General features: G+C 39.2%; 1 protein-coding gene across 1 annotated transcript in view; it reads left to right on the plus strand.

Annotated features, from left to right (window-relative positions):
* The window catches only part of TRPM6 (transient receptor potential cation channel subfamily M member 6), a 100,114-nt gene that overhangs the window by 65,522 nt on the left and 18,145 nt on the right, over window positions 1-16,447 (plus strand). The window contains exons 24-31 of the mRNA XM_032983874.2: window positions 1,537-1,736; window positions 4,048-4,180; window positions 5,925-7,063; window positions 7,783-7,895; window positions 8,861-8,987; window positions 9,905-10,002; window positions 12,369-12,427; window positions 14,649-14,674. Coding sequence (XP_032839765.1) covers window positions 1,537-1,736; window positions 4,048-4,180; window positions 5,925-7,063; window positions 7,783-7,895; window positions 8,861-8,987; window positions 9,905-10,002; window positions 12,369-12,427; window positions 14,649-14,674 — 1,895 coding nt within the window. The remainder of the gene's footprint in view (window positions 1-1,536; window positions 1,737-4,047; window positions 4,181-5,924; window positions 7,064-7,782; window positions 7,896-8,860; window positions 8,988-9,904; window positions 10,003-12,368; window positions 12,428-14,648; window positions 14,675-16,447) is intronic.

Raw genomic sequence — 16,447 nt, forward strand, 5'->3', positions numbered from 1 at the left:
AAATGGTGGAAGCAAGGGAGTGGGAGGAAGGGGATGGTGGGCAGACACCTAAACTGTTTTGCCCATTAAAGAGATTCTGACTCTGTGAAAGTGGACAGCTCCAGTTGGCAAATAGGAAACGTTAATTTAGATGTGAAGCAATTTGTCCTCTGTTCCTAAAAGTTGTATTTGACAGCCTATATAGTGTTCATCATAGGGTAGCCCAAGATTTAAGTTAGTGGATAAGTGGAGAAGGTATTCAAGGGAAGAGGATGATGGGTTTGTAGGAGCATGGTCTTCCTATAGGGAATAATTTGAAAATTCCTGTTGTTTGATGCAATTTGATACGTTATAGACAGAAATCTAACTGTAGTGTTTTTAACTATCTGCTTTTTAATGTCTGCTGCCAGAGTAGGAAGGGTCTTTATAGTAATTCTATAGTAATTCATAATAATTCTGTAGTAATTAATCAATGTCCACAGTAATTCTGACCTTTCAAGTTTTAAAAGGCAAGCCCCTGTAATGGACCAAATTCCTTAAAATATCAGTAAAAAGCAGTCTAACCCAAGTAGTTCATTATTTTTTCCTAGAGTTCTAGTATTTCTGGGGAAGAAAATGTCAGCTGTAGGTTAAAAGACATTCAAATGAAGAAATATAGTGATTAATATTCAAGAAAACGGAATGATCAAAACCCATTCTATTCCCAATTCCAATTAGAAATCCCTTTCCTGAAATTGTGGCATCAAATTATTTTTTTTTCTAATACACAGCTGTGAAATTGTAATTTGAATTATTTCTAGATTTAAACCTTCAGCAATGATGATATGTTAAATCTTCTGCTTAGTGATTTGATTGTTCCAGAAGTGGGAGCAAAAATGGGTATGAGCAATATATTTAATTATGTTCCCAGAGGCAAAGCTGATGATTTTGTGATTATATGCTGGGTGTGTAGTATGACAGTGCAACTGGAATTATAGTGCCAGAAACCACAAAGTTACTTTTCTGTACCTAGGTCTATGATAGTAGATATGGGAGATTACTCAGTGCAACAACAGTCACATTTAGTAATATCACAGCTCCAAAGAGTAGCCTGCAGAAGAATCGCTCATGTAGCTACCGCTTGAAGCAATTAATTTGTTTAGAGGGTGTGCACAGGACTGTTTTGTTATCAGTCTTCCATTAGCCTGATTCCTACATTTAATCCAAAGAGACAAACAATGTTGAATTCTCAGTTAGGCTATGTATTAAAGTTTAAATAATCTGGCTGAGATTTCAAAGCCACTTCAGGGATATTTTTTGCCCAGTTCCCATTAATGTGAATGGGAATTGGATCTCCAAATCCGTTAGGCAGCTTTGAAGATCTCATTCTCAGTGCTCTAGCTGCAGGCACATGCTGCTGCTATGTTAAATGAAAGTTGCTAAGCTGATTTACCTCACTGGGGGGATGGGACTTTTCTTCAGTGTCAAATTAGATCTGTAGACAAGCATATTGTGCTGTATTGGGAATATTCGTCACAGGAGTGTTTTACCCTCCTTCCCCTTCTACTCTCTTCTCAGTAATGTTTATTATGATCTGAAATCCATATCAAACAAGCTCTGGAAGTACAATCGGTACCGTTACATTATGACCTACCATGAGAAGCCGTGGCTTCCTCCACCTTTCATCATCCTGAGCCACATTGGACTTCTGATAAACCGCATCTTCCACCACCGGCCCCCAAATGAGCTGGATCAAGAGGAAGGCGATGTTGGACTAAGTAAGCAGAGCTAAGCTGGGGACCAGAAGAAAAAGCTGATGAGGAAAGTTTTGCCAGCTTCCCATCACTTTGTATCTCAGTTCCTCCCCACCTGCTCCCCCCAAAAAAATGGAGGTGTTCTGGGTAGAAGGCTGTTTTTCTTTGCAAAACTGAATTTAACTTGCCTGTCTAAGAACTCTTTTAGGAAAAAGTGACTAGGGGAATGCTTTGCTCTGTATTTGGCTTTTGCTGTGCTACGTACTCTGCATCAGTCAAGATACATCACCACTCTGAGCTGAAATAAAGTGACAGCAACTTACTCTGTAGGAATTAATAGCCTTATTTTGAAAGAAAGGAAACAATACTGGAGGTATACATTTCCATACATTTTTCCTGAAAAGACCAACAATTTCTTTTTAATTGTCTGGAGAAAGTAGCCTCAGAGCCCAAGAATAGAGGAGATCCAGTGACGGCAGATGCAGTGAGAGGGTATAGGGGCCTCCCAACTCCTCACTACATCCTTCCCTTTGTGCGCTGGTTCATCGCTGCACCTTAGTCCCACCTCCTTTACTCCTTTCAACCTGGATTTCTTCATCCCTGGGTCCATCCTAATGCCTCTTTAAGGTGATGCCAGTTCCCCATCCCAAGTTGCCAGCTCCTGCAAGCTCTGCCAGGAGAAGTCCCAGCCATTATGGGGAGAGGACCACAAGATGTTGGGATGGGAATGAATACTCAGAAGAGGGACCTGGTGGTTGGTCGGGTGAGGCAGGGGAATAGGGAGGAGGAGTGGCTGGTGGCTGTAACTTTATCTAAAAATACATTGGAGAACATTGGTGTCATCCTTTCAATGCAACATACCTCCTGGTGCCTAATAACAGAGGTGAGCAGACCCTGCTCGGGTTATGCTTCACTTAGGATTTTCACTGCTGAACATGAATTCCTGAAGCTGTCTGGCATGTTCACAGGTGGTTACAGAGTTCAAAAATGGGCTTAACTAATAAATGCTGAGCCGCTTTACTGCTGCTCCCAGGCTCAGCTCTTCCATCATGACTGGGTACATCAGCCTGCCTTTGAAGTACCACTGCTTATTTTATATGCATGCATAGTGTAAGTCACTAACATAGAGGGTGTCTTATAAGGTGCATTAGGCACAAGGAAAAATGAAACACTGCTTAGCACATCTAGAAGTCCTTGGATAGAAGAGGTCTCATGCCTTGCCTACACTTCTCTCAGAGAGAGACATTTTTTTTCTGTTTGTGTACCTTTGTGTCCCTTTTCTATATGCCTATGTATTGCTTGGTAAGTTTCTTCAATTTTGGTGTGTTTATAATTAGCTTGTTTTATCAATGAAGACCCAGTGCCACCCTGTGGAAAATCAATGAAAATACCAAGATACAGAGTAAAATCTTGGAGGCAAGAACACAAGTGAGTTAGGGGGGAAAAGACCCTAGGAGGTGATCAAGTCTCATTTGGAGAGGGAGACCACAGAACAGTGCAGGGGGGCTTCCATGCTGAACTGTGTGTTGCAACCGAGTACTACATGCTTGTAGCAAACACTGCTGTGTTGCTGTGTGCACAGATACACCCCTAGCAAGTACAGCAAGGACTCTGGTATGTGAAAAAAGAAAGAAAAAAGGAACTTGAAAGATGTGGAGTTTGGATCAAAGAATCAGCTTTCCACCATATGCCTTTCTTCATACTGACTTATAATTGATCTGTTCTCTCAGAAGTATTGGTGTGCTAGAAGAATAGCAACATGATCAGCCCAAGCTGTGAAGTCTTCAACTTTTGAATGTGTTATTTTTCACCCAGTAATCTTGCTTAATGTTGTATACATATGAACATGTGAAGCAATTAAGTGAAAAATACAGCGTTGACTACTTGAAAGGACAGTAATTGCTATAGGTGACTAGCCCTAAATGAAGGTCTGGACCAAATTATAATGAAATATTTGTAAGTCTTACATATCTATATCTAAGTCTTGGGAGTCACACATGTATAACAAAATATAGAAAAAGTTTGGGAGAAAATAAGTCTTTGTGAGCAGTCATCTGGGTATGTACATTTGAGGCTTTAAAAGGGAGTGCACTGGAAATTTTTGTCATTGTGCTTTTGCTCCCTATCTAAGGAAGGATAAAAACATGATTACATGTATTTAGCATGTCGAGTCTTTATACATAAGCCCAAGTTCATGGACTTAGGTCTGATTCATTCTTGTCAAGGGAGGGGGAGGAAACCAGTTCTGATGGTTTTCTTTTTTTTCTCATGGTATGCTTATAAGCAATTGCATTTGTCAGCATGCTTCATACCGATTCCTGACTTCTTTGTTCAGAGCTGTACCTGAGTGATGAAGAGTTAAAGAAGCTCCATGACTTTGAGGAACAGTGTGTGGAAAAATATTTTCATGAGAAGAGTGAGAGTCTGAGTTCCAGTGACAGTGAAAGGATCCGACTGACAACAGAAAGGTGTGTTTTGCTTCTGATTTGTTTGCACTTGCTATATATTTGTCATATAAAAAGCCTTCTATAAGCTAATGCTTTTGGAAGAGATTGTGGCCACTGTGAACATGAGGAGCGATAACATGCATTTTGCTAATTTGATGGAAGTGTAATGTATCTGTTTGAACTTCATGGCAGGCTTGGCTGGGAAGCCTTGCTGGCAGAATTGCATCCCCAGATGTGTTCTGTGTGCAGGTGGCTAAAGGGGTACAGTACGATCTTGCTCAGTTGCACTTTTGCAGATCAGGTAGCACCATGAAAACATGCCAGAGTACAGCATACGATACGTCTTTTTACATAAAGACTTAGCAGTGTAGGAATGCTGTGAGAGTATTGCTTGTGACTGAGTATAACTACTGTTTACAGAAATAACCATCTAGCATTATCTACAACATAGTGTCTTGGTTTGCAAAATGTCTATACACAATTGTCAGTGGGGTTTCAAACTCTCAATATTGGCCTAATTTAGCTTTCTATTGAAATCAATGGCAAAGGTGCCATTAAGTTTAATGGGAAGAGCTACAGAAGGTGAGTACTATAAAAAGTCTTACTGAATGCCAATACTGATCTCATCTAATAAATTTATTCTGCCCAGAGAAAGATAGCCTCTTAATCTTTGCCTGCTCATAATCTTATTTTCTGCATACTGAAACAAAACACACAAGCAAAATTAATGTCCCCGGTAAAAGAAATAAGTTGCTTTGTTCAAAAGCTACAGAATTGATTACAGCAAGATTTCATTTACTGGATAAATATAGATCTGGAAAGGAGTTGTTTTTCTGAGTGCTAAGGTGAAACACGCTTCACAGCATTGAATAACATTAATGCAATAAATTAATTTAGATGAATAAAATATTTTGGAACACGGGTCTATGATTTTATTCGGGTATTGGTTAAATACTACATCTTTTAATTACTCAGTGACAAAAGAAAGGAGCAACTTTTGCATATTGCCTGCAGCTAGTTTATCATTGTCTTAGTGATAGAGCACCAGAGAGTATTTTCAGGAAACGTGAACATAATGATTTTGTTAAAATTATATCATTCCAGGCCAAGAATTTCTTGCACTGTTCACTGGGGATTTGAAGACCATAAAGAAAGGGTTTGCTTTTTGGGCAGTTTGAATTTTACCTGAAGATAACTGATGGCATCAGACATACAGAATCTGTTCCCAGGGGTCAAATAGGTCCTTGGGAATACCCTTTTCGCAGCAGTCTCCAGTATTTAAGAAATGCGAGAGTATCTAGGTTTGTGTGAGCCTTGTCCTTCTCATGCTTGCACAAAATGTAGAAATGGAGGATGACTAACTGACAAGAAGTATACTTTACAGCATTTTACATTTACAGCAATAGCCAGTGCAGCATTTCCAAAGCTGTGTCCTGCTGTCCATGGTTTAGTAGTTCTACGGCAAGGAATGAACATTAGTAGAAAAATAGCAGTTTTAAACATAGCTAATCCTGGAGCAAAAGGCCTGTTTCCTTAAAAGTCACTGGCTGTTGACCCAGTAATCTGAATGACATGTTGTAAGTCTGGATGGGTTTTGTCAAATATAGGTAGATATTCATGGTAAAGGAAGTCACCATTAAAAAAACAAAGGGCTGTTTGAAACACTGACTTTCTGAAATGTGTTAATGGATTCCTTCATCATCTGGCAAACAGAAGTAAAGATCTGTGTTTTGGTATTTTAATTATATTTTCTTTTTCCACCTAGAGTCGAGGAGATGTTTCTGCAGCTTAAAGAAGTACATGAGAAGGTATTTTATATCAAGGAGTCTTTACTGTCTCTGGACAGCCAGCTAGGACATTTGCAAGACCTGTCTGCCTTGACAGTGGACATCCTGAAAGTGCTTTCAGCTGTAGATACCTTGCAGGTGAAAGAAGCCTTACTGGCTGATACAAAACATCGAACCGGTAGGAAGCTGCCCCATAGCTGGAGCAATGTGCTCTATTCCAAGACCTTGAGCAGCCTGGAGTGTTTGTATGACAAGAAATACCGCTATTACAGCATGCCACCCTCCCTCTTACGGAGCTTGGTAAGGAGTCAGTGGCCATCAGAATGTGAAGATCACATATTGAGGACTGAGAGTAACAAGGTGGTAGAAGACATCTCTCGAAAGATAGAAATAGAAAGTGACACACTCACTTCGGGAGTATCCTCTGAGACTAAGTCAACCCCTAGATATGGACAATTTTTGCTGGTGCCCCCTGACCATCAGGGAGGGTCTTTCTCTGAGGATGTCACCTTAAATTTGTCGTTTTTGAGCACTCCTGCCAAGAACAGGGACAACGCATTCAGAGATGAACTGCAAAGTAGCGTTGTGGAGCAGCAAAACTTGCGAAGTGTCAGCCTCATTGGAAAAGAGCCAGAAGATTATCAATGGAGCCAGAGAGACTTTGTTATTAATTTGCCATCAGAAAAGGCTAATGCCAGAAAGGCTGATCATCCTCTTGGTGTCCAGCCATCGCTGGATATTGAAGAGAGTGCTGCACCCTCCTGTGATGAGAGGGAAGAAACTGAAGTTGGTTATGTGAACTGGGGATTCTCTGAAGGTGATGAAAAAGGGGTTTTCAGCTCAGAAACAAAGAAGGCGGCCCTGTGCATACGTTCCACCTGTAACAGTGACTACGGTTGCACAGGTAGTCCTCCCAGGCATGTCCAGATAGAAGAATCGAAGTCCTTCTCCTACAGCTCTGACAGGTCATGTCACAGCAGCATTGTCTCTCAAAACAAGCTGAAACGCAGCACGTCCTTCTGGATCAGCCCACTCTGGAGGGACTGGGGTTTCCACAGGAGCAAGAGCTTACAGTGCCCTAAGAAAGAGAAAAGAAGGAAACCCTGCAAGGCCAGAGGTGATAATTATAAATCACTACACCTGTAGAGTATCTTTTACTGGGGAGCCCAAGACACAGAAATGTTTCCTTTGTACCCAGAAGATACTAGCTGCAGTTGAGGGTAGTAGCAGAAAGTCCAGAGTTACTCCTTCACTTTCTTTTTGCTGGGTCTGACTGCTCTCAGGAATTTCTGAAGTGTGCCTAGTATTCAAGCTGTACCACACCTGTGTGTCAGCCACCCTGATTCTCTGCATCTCACCAGATCCCTATAGCTGTGGCTACACAGCTGGGGTGACAGAGGGACTCTGCTCACTCTGGGGAGGTCTCCTGCCCTGAAGATGCAATGCAAGAGCTGCAGGAGCCAAAATGAATTACACAATCCCTAGGAGCTATGTTAGCAGTCTCATAGGTCAGATGGGTGCATGGAGAATGAAGAGGTATACATTTTTATAGCCAGTTTAAAACTCTCCCTGTCAACCACCAAGCTGGCTTACCAAGAGCTAAAATCAGCAGATACAGTACTAAGTATGAATTGTATGAGATGATGGAAAATGTTTGTAGTTTCATATCTTGTGATGGTGTACATCTTTGCACTGAACTGCATGAGTATTAGTTTTGGGTGTCACAAGTCTTTCTCAGCTTGCTTTGGAGAGCTGCCAACTCTCAGTCTTACCAGGTCTTCTCTTGGTAAACAAAAACTCTGTAGCTTAATGATGTTTTTTGACTCTTTCCCACAGAGTCGTTAGGATCCAGTGAGCTACACCACAGTGAGACAACAAAAGCAAAACAACAAAACAGACACAGAAAGTCTGGGAGAGGAAAGAATAATCAAAAACCCCTTCAAGTGCCGGTATGTGCAGATGCAAGAGAATCAAATATCCCATAGTTGTATTTTTCATTTGTTAAGAGCAGTTCTGCAGTGTGGCTTAGTTGAGATTGTATACATTTAAAATGCTTCACACAAGTTGGGGCGTCTTCTTTGTGTGTCTGGCTTTGGTTTAATGTCCCTTTTGTTTGGATGTGTGGGATTTCAGTTTTGAGTGTGTTGAAGTCTTTGGCCTTTTCCAGATAGTATACTATCTGGAACACAGGGGTGTTACTGATTTTACACAGAAAGGAGTAATTTCTTGCACATTAGCTGGCAGGAAGACTTGGGGAGGCTTCATATGATCTAAGGTAGACTGAAGGAGTGGTGAGCCATATCCAGGCTGTGTGCCACTGTAAACAAGCAAGTCAGGCCTTGTAATGTTGCCTCCTGCCTGCAAGAGTCCTGTAGTCTTTTCTCTGAGTCCATCAAACATTTAGCACTTCGCAGACATCATATTGATTGTCTCATATGTGTGGAGCAACTTTTGTAACTATATGTGTGTGTACTTATATAAAAATCTATTTAGAAAGTTATAAAGAGATTTCTAGGATCTTTGTCAATTGGAAAGAGGCATCTCTGTTTAATGAGATGATAGCTGAAGACTGATTTGTTTACATAAGGTGCTCAGGTTGGCAACAGATCCTAGACTTTGGCAACAGATCCTAGACTTGAGCTTTGAGACCTAATACCTCTGAAGGTGTTCTGAGAGATTTCAGACTTTGTTTTAAAAAACTGTAGTGCTAGATACTTAACAGTATTTACTAGACAAAAGCAATGTGTCTTCTACAACTTGTAACAAAAATGGGAAAACCTCTTTCTCAGTTGGGAGTGAGTTCAGTCATTGGCATTTCAGTGATGCTCTGAAAGGCCAGGTCACAGGCAGTCAGAGGAACTGCAAAGGTGCTAGTCATCCTATAAATTGAGTGTCGTTTCGTCTGTCTTGCCAGGTGATTAGAGTGGATGATTGTCCCCAGAACACCCAAGTGAGCTCCGAGCCTGCAGAGATCAATGTCTGGGATGAGCAAGAGAAACACAGCAAAAACTGGCTCTCTGTGTCTAATTTCAGTCAGCTAAGTATGTGATATTTTGCAGAGGGTGAAATCTGGAACAGCTTTTAAAAAGAAGCAGTAAATAAAAATTCACAAATTCAAAGTGTCATCCACCACTTTCACCTCATGACATAATTTTTACAGAATTAGACTCAGGCTGCAGGCACACACAATTTAGTTATTTGCTGCATCATTGCAGAGGCGAAAGGGACATAGGTTGGGTAGAAGATCAGTTAAATCTTTCTGGGGGTTCTGCCTGTCTTCTGTGGGAGAGAGTACCAATCCTCAGGAAAAGTGGGAAGCAAGGATGATGATATCCTTGTCTCCTCTCCTGAGGTGTCTTCTAAAGTGGCATCCTGGCTAATTGCAAAAATAAACTCTCTTGTGAATTTCTCAGGACGTTTACACTCACAGGCAGTGCTGCAATACTGTATCTTTTGGCAGATCCTCTGCATGCATTATTCATTACTCATTGCTCAGAAACACATCCTCCAAAGGGAGGAAATGAATTCTGTATCATGTCTGTTGGAATAAAAAGGGATTGGTATTCTTACTCTTCTTTTAGTAATTCTCCAGCTCTTTCATTCTCAGAAATCCTTTGCATAGTTCATTTTATCTTTCAGCTTTGCTGTGAAGTAGCTCACTGGCTTTATTCTGCAAGCTGCTGGGAGAAGCACCAAGGAATGCTGTGACTCAGCACACCATGCTCTGAGGAGGACTGTGTTCCTCCAAAATCTGCTGACAGAGCATGGAAACAGTCTGTTTTAACCCTGTGAAATTCTGTTGCTGCTTTTACAGACCATTACACAGACCATTACACATTTGCTGTGGCAATATGGTATATAAGTGTTTATTTTATAGCCCTGCATAGGTGTTTAGTTTGTAGCAGTAGAGCAGTTCAGTTACACTCTGGAAATAGCTGACAACTGCTCTTTTGGCTAGGTTTGGAACGTCTCAATTATATGCACCAGAAAATGAAAACCCAAGACACTGGTAGGCATACCATACCATTCTGTGATTACCTGAGGCATTCTCGAGAGGTAAGACCTAAGATTACACATCCTAGCCCATATTTTGGGCTCTACTGATGTCCTTGGATTTGCCACTATAGGTTGTTTGTCATGAGATACCTCTTGAGAGATGAGGAACTTTATTGTCTGCAGGCAGAGTGCTTGTGTGTAAGTGAATAATTTAACAGCTGTTAATACTCTGTTAAGATTATTGAAGTAGGATATTAAATTATTGAATCACCGAGTGGTTCTGAGTATGAAGAAGTCAGTCAGAAATGACGCGTGTTGATGTTTCATTAGGCAATGAGTGAGCACACAGCTTGTTCTGGAACCTGTGAAGAGTGAAGTAAGTTTTGTGAAGTTAGCTATATAACTCTTAATCGATCACACAGAGAAAGTTTTTTTCTTGAAAAGTGGGAGTTAAATACTGATAATAATTTCAAAGCTTAAATTTCTTAACTACTGGCCTATAAACAGTGTATCTTATTATTTATCAGAATTACTTGCAGCTCTATAATGTAAAGATACTCTGCCTATGTAAACCAACATAGGCTCATGGACTTTTATGGAGCTAGACCAATTTATATTTCCTGAAGACTTGGGGCAGGAATCTGGATTGTAGAAACTTCTATCATTTTTAAAATGGTGTAGCTAATGGAAGATGTGTCTTTCATTACATTGCATAGGGGTATTTCAGAGGTACAAAAGGAGATTAACAAAGAATAAATTAAGAAAAGGAACGGTGAAATAATCCTTTTTCAACAGCACCCTTCCTTGTCTGTTTTACTTACAGCACTCTTGATTATTAAAATGGTCATCTTTAAAAGCCTAGCTTATTTTTCACTGTAAATGCTATGAGGTTGTTTTTTTTTTTTTTTTTTTTTTTTTTTTTTTTGTGTGTGTGTGTGTGTTTTTTTTTTTTTTTGTCTTGTTTTGGTTTTCTAAGGAATAAAAATAAACTAGACAGACTAGATAGTTCCAGATCTTCTGTTTTGAGTACTGTAGAATTTGAATCTCGAATACCAGGGAAGAGGGTTTGAACCTAAATTTTTAAAATTACAGGGTTTTTTTATGAAAGAGTAGAGAGTGAGAGAGGAAGATAAATAAATTTACTGATTTTATATTTTGTAAAACCTGAGTTTGGAGTCTAAATCAATAAATCTTTGAAATGAGAAACACAGGGTCAGACAAGCAAAATAAAGGTACAGTCAGGAAAACTGCGTGAAGGGACCAAGTAATATGATACTTCAAAACTCATATTAGGGTGTCTTGGGTAGAACTCAGGGGTGGGATTTTTAAAGTTCTCAGAAAAATTCCACTGATTACAGCAGGATTGGAATTAGGCTGAATCTAGTCACTTCCAGAACACCAAATTATTTATTCTTTTAAGATACAGCCTCCAGTATCCACTCAGTCACTATGCCTTACCTTACGTCCTGTCTGGGTTATGAGATTTTACATATATCGCTGAGATGTAACAATGCTGTTGCATCCAACTGTGTTCTGCTTGGAGTGTGATATATTTTAAAGAAAGGTATTTTTCTTAAAGTGCTATTTCTCAGATTTACCCATTGAACACCAGTGGTTCAGAAATCCCTCCCGGTACATATCAGGGAGCAAAGCAAGGGTGTGTGTAGGAAGATTTTGGTTTGGCTAAAGATTTTTTCATCTGCAAAGCAACCTACAAGGTGAAAATTTGAATGAAAATAAAAAATGGTGAGTTAAGTTTCAGATAATATTCAAAGCTGGATTTTATTTAATTTATCTTTAAACTTTGTCATCTTTGAACTTTTTTAGGGGGCTCTGTTTCTTTTGAGACTAATGACTACTATTCAGAAGAGTAGTCCCACTTCTGACTAGTACATTAGGAGGACCTAGCTGGCCCAATTTTCCCTAATATGACTGGAAGTTTAAAAGACTATTTGAGTACTTATTTAACTATAAGACCTGGAAAATATGTGATCTAAATATCACTGGAAAGCTGCTCAGTGTGTTACCTTCTTCTGTTATAAAGATTTAGAGTGTATTTTATTTTCAATAACTGTAGATAAAGCCTATTGTAAATTGGAATTTTCCAATATAAATAGATTTATCTAGTACTGTCTATCTTAGAAGATCTTTAACATTCTTTTATGAGTGTATGGAGATATAGGTGGGTACCTGAGTATTTTATTCAAGTGTATGGAGACAGCATGGAAAACTGTAACATGAGCAACAGTTCCATTTTAGTGTAGGTATAGCAATGCTGTGATTCACCTGCCTGTCAATGTAATTATTCATGCTAACAATAAGCCTATCAGTAAGTGTTTTCAAGATTGTATCTTTTTGAATTGCTCACTGTGTATATGACAGTGATGTGTAGATTTTACTAGTAAAAGTATCTCTCTTTTTCACAGGATTTGAGTAATAGCGTATTTGGAACCACCAAGAAAAGTAATCTGAACAGGAACTCCTTGTATGTATTATTAGTATATAAAGATATTCATCATATGCTTTTAGAAAAAAACTTCTATACTTTCTGCAGGATTCCACTTCAGTTCTGCAATATACTTAGGATGAGAAGTTATGTGAAACAAAGAGTTAAGGCAGTTCAGTCTGTTTAAGTTTTTTTTAAATGAAAACTTATTAATGGAGATAAAGAAGATCCATATAAACAAAGTGGTATAACTTTAGGTACAAACCTCATGAAGTTTAACAAGGCTAAGTGCAAGGTCCTGCACATGGATCCGGGCAATCCCAAACAGGGATACAGGCTGGGAAATGAGTGAATTGAGCAGCCCTGTGGGAGAAGGACTTGGGGGTATCAGTGGATGGAAAACTGACTGTGAGCCAGCAATGTGTGCTTGCAGCCCAGAAAGTCAGCTGTGTCCTGGGCTGCCTCAAGAGAAGTGTGGCCAGCAAGTCGAGGGAGGGAATTGTACCCCTCTACCCTGCTCCCTGCAGTGCTGTGTCCAGCTGTGGGACCCCCAACATAAGAAGGACATGGACCTGCTTGAGAGGGTCCAGAGGAGGGCCATGAAGAGGATCAGGGGCTGGAGCACCTCCCCTGTGAGGACAGGCTGAGAGAGTTGGGGAAGAAGAGAAGAGAAGGAGAAGGCTCACAGGACACTTTCTGGTGGCCTTCCAGTACTTAAAGGGAGCTACAGAGAAGACGGGCAGGGACTCTATCAGGGAGTGTAGTGAATAGGATGAGGGATAACAGTTTTAAACTGAAAGAGCATAGATTTAGGTTAGATATTAGGAAGAAATTCTTTCCTGTGAGTATGATGAGACTGGCACAGGTTGCCCAGAGCAGCTGTGGCTGCCCCCTCCCTGGAAGGGTTCAAGGCTGGGTCGGATGGGGCTTTGAGCAACCTGATCTAGTGGAAGGTGTCCCTGCCCTTGGCAGAGGGCTTGGGACTAGATGATCTTGAAGGTCCCTTCCAACCCAAACCATTCTATGATTCTATAATTTTAGGTGAAATAGACACCCCTTTTTATTCTAACAATAATCCAATTTTCTAATTCAGTCACTAAGATCACCATAGAATCTTTAACTAGCCATTATTCCAATCTAGCAAGCATGAAATGTTGCATTTGCTTTTGCTGTGCAAATTGCATGTTTCCTTTTTCAATAATTAAAATGCTAGCAGCTCCTGAAAGCTTCTGTCATTCTCTGATTAATCTCTTTTGTACCAGGTCTGCACATTTACAAAATATTTAGCTTGGTTTTCATAACGGGTTTTCAATAGTTATGAAGCTTTGATTGTATTTAGTGAAAATACACTGATTTCAGAAGTGTTTTCAGTTTTATTGTAGGTTTTTTGATTTTTTTTTTTTTCCCAGCTTGATTGATCATTATGTTAATATTGGGGGCATTTTTTCCACATGAAGTGATGTCTATATGTTCCTTTTCTTTCTTATCTTCATCAGTTTCTTTTGTATCTCTTAGTAACACTGAGGATGTAATAATTAAAGGCACTAGAAACCTGACACATTCCATATGATTTCACCATGGGAAGAGATAAAAAGATACTGTGTTTTTTTACCGATCCTGTGGTTGTTTGGGGGATTTACACAGTCATTTATAGGCAGTAGGCAAACTTCATACTTTCCAGCAGGACTTACAGGCATTTGAGTGGCCTGATTCTGTCACTTTGTTGTCTTCAGTGGCATCTCTGTGGTCTGTGAGGTGAATCATATCCACTGTCTTTGGTAACAAAGACTGCTTTAATGTTAATGCTGATGCTGTGGTCTTTCTGCAGCCTTGCTAATCCAAAGGACCATCAGTTTAAAAAGTCTGTTTTTGTGCAAGCAATGGTAATGGTGTATGTAGCTCTGAATACATCTCAGGATTGATTGAAAAATGAACAATTGTGTATGTGATTGAAGTGGTCTTTAGCTGATACTGTTATTGCAGTGTAAACGATACGAACAGCGGTGCAAAATCATAAGAACAGCTCAACATAAAGCAGAGGAAGAAACATGCAGAAAAATGTAGCTATTCTTCAGTAACTGAAGATTATTTGCTGATTGTTGCAATGAACAAAGTTGCACTGAGAGTTATTTTGTTTTATGACTGCTGATCAAACCTTTGTGAGTGTTCCTTTACATAGATCACATCTCTTTATATGTACCCGTGTTAGCTTAATGACAGAAATTTTGGAATAAAATATCAAATGTTTGCTTTTAAACAGGTTGAGAGCTTCAGAGGAAACTGATAGTAAGTTTTTGGTTGCTTGTCACTCATTTTAACTCCTCTCTGCAAATCTGTCAATTCTGAAGTACTAAATCCAAAAGGAAGTTAATTTATTGTAGTTAGAGGATTATAGGAAAATGTTCAGCTATTGTTTCATGTGTTAGTTACTAATTTGTACTTTAATGTGAAAAAGTTTTTTTTGTGAGGACATATTTTCCTCATGATAACTGCAAGGTCTTAAAAAAAAAAAAATATATATATATATATATATATATAATATATATATTTATTCTAGTCTGCCCAGTAATGTCCTTTTTAGCAGGAAGAAACTCTTTAAGATAATGGTGCTGCTTTCATCCCTGCCAGTCTAAGAGACCTCCTGAGTTAAAACAGAATGTATACCTGAGGATAGACTGTGATATAAAATTTTTTTCCTGATTTTTCAAGTTGCAGTTTGGTGTAATTCCTCTCTTTGTGTGCTTTCCCTGAAATGATGAAATCAGTGAATGATTGATTTTTTTTATGAAATGACCAATGAAGGAACGTACAGCTATAGCAAGGAATGACTTCATTCAACAAAAGTAGGGTGCTAGTTAACGTCACTTGTATTTATTGCTGTTTAGTCTATCTTCCAGCTTTCCTGACATGCCACTTACCTGTAAGAGGCTGAGCAGCTGGGCACCTGTCTCTTTCTGAGGCTAGTGGTGATGCAGAAATGAGTCACTTCTAGACTTACCTCCCCTTCAAGCACTGCTCTTTCTGGGTCTGGCTGTTCAGAAAACGCTGCAGTGCTGAAGCACACTGCTGCAAGTGTAGTGAGCTGTGGGGCTACTCTCTAGAGTGCACCATTGCTTTGGCTAAAATCCAGTTCTACTATCCTCAGAATGAATGACTTAGCCCCCCTTCCCTTTTTCATGTCTGTTGTTTTACAGCATACAAAACCAACAAAACTATTTGGGTCCAGCAAGAAACAGAGCAAAAGGGACCTTGAATGTGGAAATGCTGGCCCTTCCCCCTACATGTATTTATATTTTTAAGATCTCTTTTGCTAGAAAAGGGAATATAAGCAAATAAAATACACCAGAATGAAAAGTGTAACGTTCATGTATTTTGATGAAGATTCAGTTTTGATTATCTAATTTTTCAGAATGAAAAGTAGTACAGTATATGTATTTTCTGAAATCTGTCATTTTGAAGGATTTTCTTTCAATACAACAAAGTGATTTCATCTAATTAATGGAAACATGCTCATTAATCTTGGTTTTATTAAAAAGACTTTTTATAAAGCAAAGATTTTTGCACCAGATTTGATCTGGCTGTGCCTGTTAAATATGTACCTACAGAAATTGTTAATCTGTTTATATTTTAACAGCATTTTAGATGCTGTGGGTTGATGGGACAGTATTATTATAACTTTGGTGTAATACTATAGTTAATGGAATGCTTAATGACTGAGGATGGAGTTGGAAAAATCATGCCTTTGGGAGGCTGCGAAGCATGATGGACACCAAAGTGCTTTTAATATCCCAGAGGTATAATTGGCTTAGAGAAGCTACATGTCCTTGAGGTTAATATCACAAGTTTCCCACCATTTCCCTGAATAAATAAGTCATCTGGCTATATTACATTGGTGACTGAAATCTGCCAATATACTATACATTATAATGTAGCTAAAGCCTATTAGTAATTCTCCTCTTTAGAATGCTGAGATAGTAATTCTGATTAATCTGTTTAATGACAAACTCTGGGATGGAAGGAATTGAAAAATCATGCATTTTTCTCTGCTATAATAATTAA

The sequence above is a fragment of the Tyto alba genome, unplaced genomic scaffold (assembly GCF_018691265.1).
Source record: "Tyto alba isolate M040663 unplaced genomic scaffold, T.alba_DEE_v4.0 Super-Scaffold_13, whole genome shotgun sequence".
Classification (NCBI taxonomy): domain Eukaryota; kingdom Metazoa; phylum Chordata; class Aves; order Strigiformes; family Tytonidae; genus Tyto; species Tyto alba.